A 14,073-nucleotide genomic window follows, 5' to 3' on the forward strand; every position below is an offset into this window, starting at 1 on the left:
ATTAATAATAATTGTGGGCATTTATTGAGTACCTGCTAAGTACCATCAAGCCATCAGAGTAGTCTTAGCTGGAGCACTTAGGCAAGAAAAAGAAAAGGCATGCACATAGGAAAATAACTAAAATTATCTCTTAAGATGACATAATTATATATATAGAAAACCCGGAGACTCTACCAAAAAAACTGTTAAAACTAATAAACGAATTCAGTAACACTCCAGGATACAAAAGTAACACATGAAAATTAGTTGCATTTCTATATATTAACACTAAATATCTGAACAAGAAATAAACAATCCCATTTACAATAGCATCAAAAACAATAAAAAATACTTGGGAATAAATGTAACCTGGAGAATTAAATATGTATGCACTGAAAACTATGAGATTGATGAAAGAAACTGAGGACGACACAACAAACAGAAAGATATCCCATGCTGGTGGATCAGAAGGATACTGTTAAAATGTCCATACTACCCAAAGTCATCTAGAGATACAATGCAATCCCTATGAAAATTCCAATGGCATTATTTACAGAAATAGAAAAAACAATCCTAAAATTCATATGGAAACACAAAACACCCAGAATAGCCAAAGCAATCTTGAGAAAGACTAACAAAGCTGAGGCATTTCACTTCCTGATTTCAAACTATATTACAAAGCTACAGCAATCAAAATAGCATATTACTGTCATAAAAGCAGATATATAGACCAATAGAACAGAATTAAGAGCCCAGAAATAAGCCCACACATATACTGTCACCTAATGTTTGACAAGGGAACCAAGAACACTCAATAGGGAAAGGACAGTCTTTTCAATAAATGGTGTTGGGAAAACTGTACAGTCACATGTAAAAAAATGAAACTAGACCCCTATCTTACACCACTCTCAAAAACTCACTTGAAATGAATTAAAGACTTAAATGTCTGAAATTATAAAACTTGTAGAATAAAATATATAGGAAAAGTTCCTTGACATCTGTTGTGGCAACAATTTGGGGGATGTGATACCAAAAGCCAAGCAACAAACTCAAAAACAAACAAGTGAGACTAGATCAAACTAAAATGCTTCTGCACAGTAAAAGAAATAACTGACAGAATGGAGACACAACACACAAAATGGGAGAACATATCTGAAAACCATTTATCACATAGGAGTCAATATTCAAAATATATAAGGAACTAATACAACCCAATAGCAAAAAAAAAAAAAAACTTATTAAGAAATGACCAATGGACTTGAATATCCATTTTTCCAAAAGATGCCATACAAATGGCTAATAGGTACATGAAAAGATGTTTAACATCATTAATCATCAGAGCGATACAAATCAAAATCACAGTGAGATACCAACTCACATGTATTAAAATGGCTATGATCAAAACGACAAGAGATAACAAGTGTCATAAGGATGTGGAAGAAAGGAAACCCTTGTGCACTGCTGGTGGGAACATAAATTGGTGCAGCCACTCTGGAAAACAGTATGGAGTTTCCTCCAAAAATTAAAAATAGAGCTATCATGTTATCTAGCAATCCTACTTCTGGGTATAGACCATAAGGAAATAAAAGCACAATCCTGAAGGGATATTTGCTCCCTCACCATATTCATTGCAGCATTATTCAAAATGTAAGATATGGAAATAACCTAGGTGTCCATCAACAGATGAATGGATAAAGAAGATACACATACACACATCTCTGCACACACACACATATACAATGGAATATTATTCAGCCATAAAAAGAAGGAAATTCTGCCACTTGTGACAACACGGATGGAGTTTGAGGGCATTATGTTTAGTGAAATGAGTCAAACAGAGAAAGATAAATACCAAATAGTATCACTAATATGTGGGATCTTTTTATTAAAAAAAAAAAAAAAGCCAAACTCACAGAAACAGAGATTAGAATGGTCATTGCCAGGTGTTGGGGGCTGGGGGAATTTAGGATATGGTAGTCTAAGGGTACAAACTTCCTGTTATAAGATGAATAAGCTCTAGGTATCTAATATATAGTATGGTGACTATAGTTAATAATACTGTATTATCTACTTGAAAGCTGCTAAGAGAAAATTTTAAGTGTTCTCACCTCACACAAATATATTGTAACTATGTGAGGTGATGGATAGGTTAATCAGTCTCATTGTGGTAATCATTTTACAGTATCATTCATTCATTCATTCAGTCACTCAGTCGTGTCCAACTCTTTGCGACCCCATGAATCGCAGCACTTCAGGCCTCCCTGTCCATCACCATCTCCCGGAGTTCACTCAGACTCACGTCCATCGAGTCAGTGATGCCATCCAGCCATCTCATCCTCTGTCGTCCCTTTCTCCTCCTACCCCCCATCCCTCCCAGCATCAGAGTCTTTTCCAATGAGTCAACTGTATAAATCATCACATTGTACATCTTAAACTTATACAGTGTGATATATCAACTACATCTCAACAAAGCTGGAAAAGCAAAGCTTTCACAGCAACCTTCTGAATAGGCACCTTGTCCACACTATTGGAGAAGAAACTGAGGCTTCATCTACCAAATGCTCAAATGATGGCAGATCCAGCATTCCAGCCCCGGTTGGCTCATCTCACTTCTGGCATCCATATTCTTGACTCAGTTACCTTCAATATCCTCTGGTCTTCAGATAATCAAAGTCAGAAATAAAACTTTGAATTGAACGGACCTTAACTTTGTACTCTTTCACTTCTAGCAGAGAGCACATACGCTGATCTTACTGACATAACTGGAATCTTGATCAATCATTCCCCCCACCCCCTGCTGCCTCCCCGCTGATGCAAACAGTGGGATGAGGCAAGGAGGCCACCTGAGTGGAAGCACAGAATGAAGCAGCTCCAGAGAGATGAAAATAACCTCCCTGTACCCTAGTAAACCTCCAGCAGATTGGGCCCCATGGGGATCCACGTGCAGCCTCACCGTGACAGATATGTCTTGGGTTCCTGCCCCACACTTTCTATAGACTGTGCAGGAATGATACAGGTTCCTGCATGCCTCCCAGGCAAGGAACCCAGCTTTCACCAGGCGAGCAGAGACTTCTTTCAAAGTCATTCACTGTGCCAAGGCCAGAGGCCCTGCTAGACTGGAGTCCAGGGCTTGAGTCCCAGGGATTTGCAGTAACTGAGTAAATAAAAAGAAGAAGCTAAGAAAGGACCTTGGCTGTGCCTGGAGACAAGACCAAACACGTGTATTTTCTTCATTTTAATTCACTTCTAAATCCTTCACATGGATAAAATGAGACTGTTCTGGGAACATTTACAAAGGTGGACTTTTGCTATTTAATGTTGACCCTGCAGGAGGAACTGGAAGTACTCAAGGAGGAGAAGAGCCTTCGGCCCTCTCCACTGTTTAGAGTGTTCCCTCGGCTGCCATTCCCTTTGGGAGGAAGTCTGGGCATCATGCTCTGTACAGCACGGCTCCTGTTCCAGTCCCAGGCCACCCCCACTCCTGTGCTTCCAGCTTCCAGAGAGCCTCTCAGACACCTTGCTCTCCTGTCTCCTGCTCATCTTTGCATCTCTGCTTACTCACCACCCTCTCCCGGAGATATCTCATCTCCCCAGAGGTGCAAGTCAGTACATATGCTAAATTCTTTCCTAATGCCTCTACTCCCCACTGAAGCACTCGTGCCAATGGAAATGGCTCACTAGTGGAAGGAAAGCTCCCTGAGGGTGGGATTCGATGGATGACTACTTTGCATTAAGTCAATGATATCATGTTGAAAACCTGAACTTACAAACAAATGAAGTAAATGACTACAAGGTATTAAGCTTGATTTATTTCTTCTGCTCCTGGGAGGCCTCTTCCCTCTTCTCTAACAGATTCCTCTTGTCTTATCGACAAGGTCTGTCCAAGCAGGGTGTGTCAAGCCAAGGACCTAAGGGTTCTTTGAGTTTTGACTGTATCCCATTAACAATACAATCCATAAACCTGGGCCCAAGCTCCATTCATCAGACATCAAAGGCCATAGCTGCCATCATCAGTAACAGGGCTGGTCTTGCTGTCAACACCAGAGAATGAGGAGAGTGATGCAGGCCTAGCAACCCAGGGACACCAGCAGCTGCACCAGCTCTGATGGATTGCCTCTGGAGGACCAAAGAGCATGTCTAAAAACAAAGGGGACTCATGCTGCAAGAAGAGAACTGTGCTTAGCTGCTGCAGCGAGGGGCGGTGCTGGGGGGAAGGAGAGATGAGATCAATAGTGTTACTTTATCATTTCAGATATAAATTTGTCATCTGGATCAAAGATACACTCCATATTCTTTATGAATAAAAACATGTTACCAATTAATGCTGAGCTGCTCAGGAGAAGTAAAACCAACATAGATTCCTTTCAGTACTAGAGCAGGGATGTAAAGCTGTCTCTTTACTGTTACGGTTAATCTGATCAGGCTGAGGATATTTTGGCACTTTTCTGCCTCTGGAGTCATCTGAAGGAGGCTTCAGGCAGTAGCAGTGATGTGCCAGGAAGCCTAATGGCAGCTTTTGCTCCCACACAAACTCCAGACAGGAAGACTCACACCCAACCTCTCCAACCCTTAGGCCCCTGGAAAGTGGCCAGGGGAAGACATCTTGCAGGCTGTTCACCTAACTCTCAGCAGGTTCCCTTGCCAGGCTAGGCATACTGGGCATACTTGTATTCTGTGACCCACCCCCCTGGCTATGGTGACCTAGTCTGGGCCAGAGCTGGAAATTTGGAGTCAGGGCTGAGTGTCCAGTTTCAGTCTGGGCTGGCCCCTGGAACAAAGGAGTTACAAAGACCCAAGGGCTGTGAATACAGTCATTTTCTGCTAAGTGGACTGAGAAGTAGAGAAAGCCAGTGTAGGGAAAGGGAGCAGGAAGTGTCTGTAGACAAGAGAAAATAGAGACAAGGGAGGGGCTTCCTGGGTCCCCTCACCTGACCCTCTCTGCTCCCTCTCTCCAACACTCTCCCCTCCTGCCCTGGACCCTTGTCCACGGTAAATGGATGACTGGACACTCAGATCCCAGGGAGCTCTCCTGCACCTGACCGGCCCTCCTGGACTTGGTTGAATGCTGGCTGGGATGCCGCTGATCTCAGCACAGCTTTACTCTTCTCGCCCTTGGTCATGAGGCACGTACCACCTCGTGTCCCCAGCACCTAGACATGCGCAACACGTATGCACTGAGTGAACAGACATCACCTTCTCTGAAGGCATCTCAGGGAGGTTGCTCATTCACTGGCTTCCCACACAACATGGGTATTCTTCATGAATATTCCCCGTTGCTTCTTCTAGACACGACTCCTCCTCCCTTGTAAACCCAAAAAGCACAAACAAAAAACCAACAACTTCTCTCTGACATCACAGTCATCCACCCATCTAGACCTCCTTCTTCAAATCAAGCTCTCCCCCTCCTAACATGGGCCCTCTTCAGTCCACAGTCTGATTCCATCCAGCAATAACTTCAGGGTTTCACAGAAGCATTTCAGGGTAAATTCAGGCATGGCCTGGCGAAAACTAAACTGTCAAGTTGAGGGTAACTGTATGGTTGAGACTAGACGTACTAAACAAAGAGGGGACTTGAGTCAATCCTGCTGAGTTTGGCTCACGTAAGCAGCTAAAATAGAAGAGTCAACTTTGAGAGGAGTGCCTCAGTTCCCCACTAAAATCGAACTGAGTGGACATTATAGCTTTTGGCATCTAAGACAAGAACTTACTTTGCACTGTGAATAACACCCCGAATCCTTTCTATTTGATCAGCAGCAAGACAAAACAAGATCATCCATCTACCCCACAGTACAGAGCCAAGATAGAACGATGCCTCAGGAATGATGATGAGAGTGCTGGTGGGAGTGATCTAGTCTCGTCCTGTAAGGCTCTCATGACCTCTGTGTAGTTTAAACAAGTAAACCCTTCTGAGGAGATGTACTGCAAAGAAAGTTGCAATTATACACACATGTAGCTGCCTGCACCTCTCTTCAAACCCCTTTTATTTCTTGGTCCCTATGTAACTTGACAGTTGTGCATGTGGAAAATGATTAGGAAAGGGAGAGCTTCTCCCTACAGAACCAGAAAGCAGGTCAGCAGGGAGTGGATCTCCTGCCAACAGCAGAGATTCAGGCAGGGGTGGAGGGAGGGAGGTTGGGGCGGGGAGTCAGCGTAGGTCGGAGGGGGGGCACCTGCCCATCTTAACAGGCAGGGTGTAATTGCCTGTGCTTTCCCAGGGCCTTAGCACCATTCCTGAAAAAGTGGTGGGTTGGAATGGGTTGGCATTTGAGAATCAGCCACTCTGGTCCCCAGTTGCTGCCCACTGCTTCTTGGGTGAGAGGAATCACGCAGGTGGTTCAGAGAAGACATTTCTCCCAGGTGGCCCTGACTGATAATATTACAGTTTACACAGGGCCAAGCAATATGCCCTCACCCTTGACCAAATTCAGGTACTTCCAGGGGAGCTCCAGTGACAGGTGAACACAGGTCTGCAGAGTCACACCCACATACACACACGCACACACTGTTCTTGCCCCGCCCTCCCCACCTGGAGCAGCTCCAGCCTGTGATACAAAGAAGCCCTGGATGCTCATAGGAGGATGGGATGGCAGTGATGTTTCCTCTTGCTCATTAGTCTTGGCAGTTGCTAAACTCTCAAGGTCAAAATTTACATATCAAAATCAAATGGCAAAATTCTCCAAATCATATACATCTGACTTTCCATGTCACTATATCATATGAATTATGTGCCACTGTATAGCTCAAAAGCATGTAACTGACCCATAAAATCTTTAATGTTCCAACTGTCCATCTCAGGAAATACCAACCAAAGTAGAAACAACACTCTGCATGAACTTCCCTTTTCAATTTGCATCCTCACCCAGATATCCAACCAAGCACATGAGCATGTCTAAACCTATGCTGGTGGCCACACTGCGAGCTGACTTCAGATGAGCCATTACTAGGCCTGCCCTCACTTCCAAGCCACATCTCTTGGAACATCGACGCCCACTCTCCTCCCACTCCACTCCTCAATATGTCTGCTAAGGAGAGGGCCTGGTCCCTTTTCCTGAAAAACGTAGAGTTGTCTGCAAATATAACATGTCTGACTCCAACCAAATGACAACCTAAATTGTTTCTAGAAAGCTCGAGGCAAATTTATCAGATGGTTGCCAAAGTCTGTGCTTTACTCAGAAGCAGCAACATGTGGCCTGACTGAACCATTTCCAGCAAGACACTCTGCTGATGCTGCTAAGTCGCTGCAGTCGTGTCCAACTCTGTGCGACCCCATAGACAGCAGCCCACCAGGCTCTCCCGTCCCTGGGATTCTCCAGGCGAGAGTACTGGAGTGGGTTGCCACTGCCTTCTCCGCAAGACACTCTATAGTTATTCGTAAACCCAACAGATGAGGGGTCCATTCAGGCAAGGCTGGACGGGGTACATGCCACTGCTGATGGGGGAAAAGGGAAACAGGAGCAGCAAGACTCCCCTCCTCAAACAGGAAAGCGTGGGGGGGGCGGCTAGATCGGGCCTTACAGTGCGTGCTTGGAAAGCTCAGTTTTATGCCCTATTCAAGAGCTTTTGACAAGTTAATTTTGATTTAAACTAATATCCTCCCAGTTTTAGATTAAAATAATCTACATAGCAATATTCATTATTAGCATTGTTTATAATCATGAAAAGCTAGAAGCCTATGCAGGAGACAACAAAGCAAAATAAAACAACTCCACTCAATGGACTATTAGGACATAATTAAACAAGGATTCTGAAGGAATCCTTGAAGGAATGTTGTATTAAGGAAAATGCTTAGAATACAATGCTAAATCAAAAGGCAAAGGGAATAAAGCTGTGCATAATATATGTCATGATTTCACACTTTAAAATAACACAATGCAAAGAAAAATAGAGGCTAGGAGACAGTTCACCAAAATGTAAATGGTGGATACATTTAGGTGGTCAGATTACAGTTTCTTTTTCTTTCCACATACCTCTGTTTTCCAAATTTAATGAACATTACAACTTTTAAAGACCTTATTTTGTTATAAATATGTATTTGAAGATATAAGTCAACCATCTCAAACACCGCACTATAAAGATCCCAGGGAATCAAAAGATGCAGGTAAGAGAATTACCGTATGAAACCAACCTATGCATCTAAGGGAAGATGAGGGAAGGCTGAAGTGAGTTAGAAGCTGTTCATCTGATGGAAGATGAGGAAAACCTGCAGTGATTTAGACGTTCCTGGAAGCCCTCTTGGGGGGTGGGGACCACCATGGCACTTAGGCTGCCTTTCTCCTTTCTCCCTTCTGCTTTACCACAGGGAAATAAAGAGTCAAACAGCACTTGTCTACTGAGAACAAGAAGCTGTACACTGAAAGGCTGCCTTCGCCCGGTGCATTTTTAATTTTGCTATTTCCAGATCTGAAACTCTCAGGAACTTAAGAGTCAGACCTCGGGCACCTTTAATATCCTAAAAGAACTACAATTCCAGAAGAGGTTTTTAATTCATTAGAAGATTGCATTCCTGCACACTATCACCTCTCTGTGGAAAGGAAGCAACTTTATTATTGCAAATACAATGCCTAGCACAGTACTTCCTACCAAAGGGTAGGAAACATATTTGTTGAATGAATGCTTTTAAAATACTATCTTTTCTTAGAAACGGGGCTAGCCTAGGCAGAAATTGAAGTCAGTTCAAGGTTACCAAAAATTAACTATATTGTGGTATTTGGTTTTTAACTTGCTATATGTTATTTAGACAAATTCACTATTTTAATTATTTAAGAATTGGTCAAATTAACGTGTCCTGTCATCTTTAACACAATGGTTTGCACACAAAAGTAAATGAAGCTGACGCCACCATCCATCTAGGGCAACTTCCGTGGATCACAGACTGCAAAGTAAGCAACAACCTGTGGAACACCACCCCTGTAAACCCAAAATGGAATGATGACAACAGACCCTAACCACTCCCAAGAAGCCTACCTGTGGGCCAGACAGCTGGTTCCGGAACTGGAAGGAAAACAGCAGCAGCCGCTTTGCAACCTCCCAGTCGACGGCGAGACATTCATGGCGCCTGGTCTCCCATGATGCCTTGCTCCTAGGCCCTTCTAACAGGCACCACCTGGAAGCCCAATTCAAAGTTGCTTTACAACGTCATTGGTTTCTAGCAATAGTTTGTGGGCTACACAGCTCAAAGATTTAAGTGACAGTTTTCTATGCTGTCAGCTCTTCAGCTTTCTGCTATCTCCTCAAAGAAGGGCTCTGTTGATTCTTCTGAATAAATATGAAATAATGATACTCAAAATCCTTTAAATAGGTGAACTTCTGGGAGGTTTCCAGTGCTCTCTCATTTAGTATCAGACCCTCTGTCAGAGAATCAGAATTGGGTAAGGGGGTGGAGACAGAAAAAAACCTTTATGGAAATAGGATTCTTGAGTTTAGCCATACAGTAGGGTAGCGTCTCCTCTTTCTGAGATGCTTTAAAATAATTCAAACTGAATGCAGAAGACAGAGTGGATGGTCTTTTAAGCATTCTCCATCTTCAAGAGGTTGGCCACTAACGAGTTTCAGGAGGAAATTGTACCTGTCATTTGATGGCCAATTCAATTCTAACACATTTCTAAAACATCAGACACAGATTTTCATACAGATAATGACCTTATAGCTTTCTCATCCACTTAAACCTACTGGTTGATTTTATCTCCTAGTTATTAAGTACCTTCAACCCTTCCTCCAACTGTTTTGTTTCCTTGAATCCTTTCATTCAATCCAAGTCCGTGTGAATGCACACTGTGTCTTCTGCAATGAAGAGGGTTCTCTTCCACTTAAATCATATAGTCCTTTAAAAAGGAGGATTATTAACCACTATGTCTTGGTCAAATTCAACATGAGGACTTCCTTGGTGGTCCCCTGCTTAAGAATTTTGCCAATGCAGGGGACACAGGTTTGATCCCTGATCAGGGAAGATCCCACATGCCGCAGGGCAACTAAGCCCGTGCACCACAACTACTGAGCCAGTGCTTCTAGAGCCGGTGCTCTACAACAAGAGAAGCCACCACAACGAGAAGCCTGCACACTGCAATAAAGAACAGCCCCTGCTTGTACAACTAGAGAAAGCCATCGAGCAGAAACGAAGACCCAGTGCAACCAAAAATAAATTTAAAAATTTTAAATTCCAATGTGGAAAATTACATTTTCCCTCCCTCCAGTTTTCCCTGTCATTTTAACTAGAGGCACTGTTTAATATCCCACTCAAAATAAAACCTGTTGTAGAGAGGGCTACCTTTAAGGGGCCTGCCTTTTCTAGTACAGAGGAGACGGCATTTCAGAGACGTGTGACTAATACTCCAGGGGTAGGAGCTAAGAACATTGGGATCCTTTGGGAGTAGAGGTAGCGCCAAAGGATCAAATTGATTTTTATTTATGCCTGCGGTAGACTATAAGACAGATTTTTCCCTCCAGCGTTTTGCAGCATCTTCTGAGATTCAGAATCAAGGCAAGAGCTGCCTGGTGATACTGTGTGGATGACGCATTCCGTGGAGCTGACTCTATGACATCATGTCATCCTGTTCTCAGTTAGAGCAGGCTGATGTGCCTGCCCCGCACACCCCAACCCTGTGAGTCACTGTGTGATAGATGGTCCAGGAAATGCAAAATGATGCTCTTCTGAAAACTTACAATTGAAAAATTGAGGCTTCCAGCCAGAGAATGTAGAGAGAAAAAAGTAAACTCTCAGGAGGGGCAGGTTCTCATTTCTGTTTTTCTTTTCACTGTTGTTTAAGTATGAAATCCTACAAGGGACTGTAGTTTATAAATAATTGTTGCTAGTGGTTTTGTCATTGATGTTTTATTGCCTCAAAAATGAAGTTTAATTTTCCACTAACTATAACTTCGTTCTGAACAGCTATGCCACCCCATATCCTAAGGAGTTTTATCATCAAAAATGACAGACTATCTATGTGTGCATTGTGAACACTGAATAAAGTTGGCTGTATAAGCTCCACTTGTGCCTGAAGAATCCTGTAATACAAAATAATCTGATGCATACAAACTTACAGTGGATTTGAATAATGATAAAACAAAATATCAAGGATAATCTACTTAAGAAAAAGTTAAAATTTGGTCTTATCCAAATAGTTCCAATCCAAAGGTAGGGGAGGGATCACATGATGGACCTCAAACAGTGAGAATTCAAAGTTTAAAATCTTTTCCTCTTTTGTCTCTACCTCCCAAATGTCAGTAAATAAAAGAATTAATAAACCAAAGACCCAGTGAACAAAAACTGCAGAGAAAAAGAAACAGCAGAGATTAATGAAACCAAGATGTTAACAAGGATAGAATCTTTTTCTGGCAAGGTTGACCTTTCCAGCCCAGCTCATAGTACTTCTTACTCCTGTAGCTTAAGACGCAAGGACATTCAGACAAATTAGCAAGAGCCCAAAGCCCCAGGGTTGGAAAGCAATCACGTGGAAAGCACACACTAGATACCTTCCCTTGCCTCAAAATCACTATCCTTCTCCTGCTAGAAATGCACTGTTAGTGGGCAGGACAGTGTCATGTTGGACTTTGGATGCTATGGGCTTGGTTTGGACCAGTCAGTCAGTCAGTCAGTTCAGTCGCTCAGTCTTGTCCAACTCTTTGCGACCCCATGAATCGCAGCACGCCAGGCCTCCCTGTCCATCACCATCTCCCGGAGTTCACTCAAACTCAAATCCATCGAGTCAGTGATGTCATCCAGCCATCTCATCCTCTGTCGTCCCCTTCTCCTCCTGCCCCTAATCCCTCCCAGCATCAGAGTCTTTTCCAGTGAGTCAGCTCTTCACATGAGGGGGCCAAAGTACTGGAGTTTCAACTTCAGCATCAGTCCCTCCAAAGAAATCCCAGGGCTAATCTCCTTCAGAATGGACTGGTTGGATCTCCTTGCAGTCCAAGGGACTCTCAAGAGTCTTCTCCAACACCACAGTTCAAAAACATCAATTCTTCAGCACTCAGCTTTCTTCACAGTCCAACTCTCACACCCATACATGACCACTGGAAAACCATAGCCTTGACTAGACGGACCTTTGTTGGCAAAGTAATGTACCAACATATGGTTAAATCCCAAGGATGTTTGTCCCATGAAAGTGACACTGTGGGTTCCATGAAGGAAAAGTCACTCCGTAGTCACTACAATAGACAAAGAAAGCCCTGGAACCACTGTTGGATTTGAAGGTCAGCCAACCAGGCAGAACCTAACAGATCTTCTGGTCCCAGACTCTCTAACACACCCCAAAAGAACAGTAGTTCTCTTTGGACCACACTCCACTTGGCTAAATCACATGGAGCAATGAGGTTCACTCCAGTTCTCTTTACTGGATCTGGAGCTGAGAACTCAGTGGAGTTTCCAGAAATACTTCACATTACAGGTGCTTTCGTATTCAACAGTTCACTCCCTTTGGCTTCATAGCCAGAACACAGAATGCCCAGAAGGGAAAGTAAGACTCAACTTTGCCTTTTTCCCACATTACTCAGGGAAAGCCATAGGAAACCTCAGTAGGAGTCACAAATGGGTTCAAAATCAATGTCCTAGAAAAAAAAAATAGTAACAATTGATGCTGGGAAAGACTGACAGCAGAAGGGGATGACAGAGGATGAGATGGTTGGATGGCATCATCGACTCAATATGCACATGAGTTTGAGCAAGCTCCACGAGTTGGTGATGGACAGGAAGCCTGGTGTGCTACAGTCCATGGGGTTGCAAAGAGTTGGACACAACTGAGCAACTGAACTGAACAGCAATTTTTTAAACTGTCAAAATTTTAAAGTTATAATGATGTTCATCTTGCCTTTCCTTACAAATTTTAGGATAATCTTTATATCCATAAAATTTTTGCTGGTATTTTAATAAGAATGGCATTAAACATTTCATTCAGAGAGAATTGACATCTTTGCTATGCTCAGTCTTCCAAACCATGAACATGATTTTTGTTGTTGTTTAGTCACTAAGTCATGTTGACTCTTTGCAGCCCCATGGACTGTAGCCTGCCAGGCTTCTCTGTCCATGGGATTTCCCAGGCAAGAATACAGGAGTGGGTTGCCATTTCCTTCTCCAAGGGATCTTTCTGACCTAGGGATTGAACCCATCTCTCCTTCATTGGCAGACAGATTCTTTACCACTGAGAATGCCAAATTCTATTTGCCAATATTTTGCAAAAACTTTTATGTCTCTATTTATGTGGATATTGGTCTATAATTTTCTTTTTCTTTTTTGTACTGTCTTTATCTGGTTTTTAGAATCGAGATAATATTGGCTTCATAAAATGGACTGGAAATGCTTCCTTTTTTCTGTTTTGAAGAGATTGTATAGGATTGGTGTTAATTCTTCTTTAAACATTTTTTAGTATTCTCCAGTGAAAACTTCTGGGCCTGGAGATTAACTTGGGGAGGGTTTAAATTATTAATTTAAAATTCCTTAATAGTTATAGGAATATTCAAGTTGTCTATTTCATATTGGGTGAGTTGTGGTTCAGTTCAGTCGCTCAGTCGTGTCCAACTCTTTGCGACCCCATGAATCGCAGCACGCCAGGCCTCCCTGTCCATCACCAACTCCCGGAGTTCACTCAGGCTCACGTCCATCGAGTCCATGATGCCATCCAGCCATCTCATCCTGGGTCGTCCCCTTCTCCCCCTGCCCCCAATCCCTCCCAGCATCAGAGTCTTTTTTGTGTTTTTCAAGGAATTGGTCCATTTCATTTAAATTGTCATATGTATGTCATAATGTTCCCTTATTACCCTTTTGATAGCCGCAAGGTGCTTAGTGATATTCCCTGTTTCATTCCTGCTATTTTGCATCTTCTCTGCTTTTTTTTCCTTTGTTTATCTTGCTGGATATTTGTCAATTTTATTGGTCTTTTGAAAGAACTGATATTCTGTAATAACCTAAATGGGAATATTTAGGTTGTGGGAATTTGAAAAAGAATAGATACTTGTATATGTGTAACTGAATCACTCTGCTGTAACCTGAAACAGAATATTATTAATCAATGATAATCCAATATAAAATAAATTATTTTTAATTAAAAAAATGATGAACCAGTTTTTGTTCCACTGATTTTCTCTACTTTTGTTTTAAAT

The 14,073-nt window shown here is 42.5% G+C and overlaps 1 protein-coding gene across 1 annotated transcript in view; it reads right to left on the minus strand.

Moving 5' to 3' along the window:
* The window catches only part of CRH (corticotropin releasing hormone), a 75,609-nt gene extending 66,580 nt beyond the window's left edge, over nt 1-9,029 (minus strand). The window contains exon 1 of the mRNA XM_015097787.4: nt 8,944-9,029. Within this exon, the coding sequence (XP_014953273.3) occupies nt 8,944-9,025 (82 nt within the window). The 5' untranslated portion in view covers nt 9,026-9,029. The remainder of the gene's footprint in view (nt 1-8,943) is intronic.
* Nucleotides 9,030-14,073: the final 5,044 nt, after the last annotated feature.

Source organism: Ovis aries, chromosome 9 (genome assembly GCF_016772045.2).
Source record: "Ovis aries strain OAR_USU_Benz2616 breed Rambouillet chromosome 9, ARS-UI_Ramb_v3.0, whole genome shotgun sequence".
NCBI classification, from domain to species: Eukaryota; Metazoa; Chordata; class Mammalia; order Artiodactyla; family Bovidae; genus Ovis; species Ovis aries.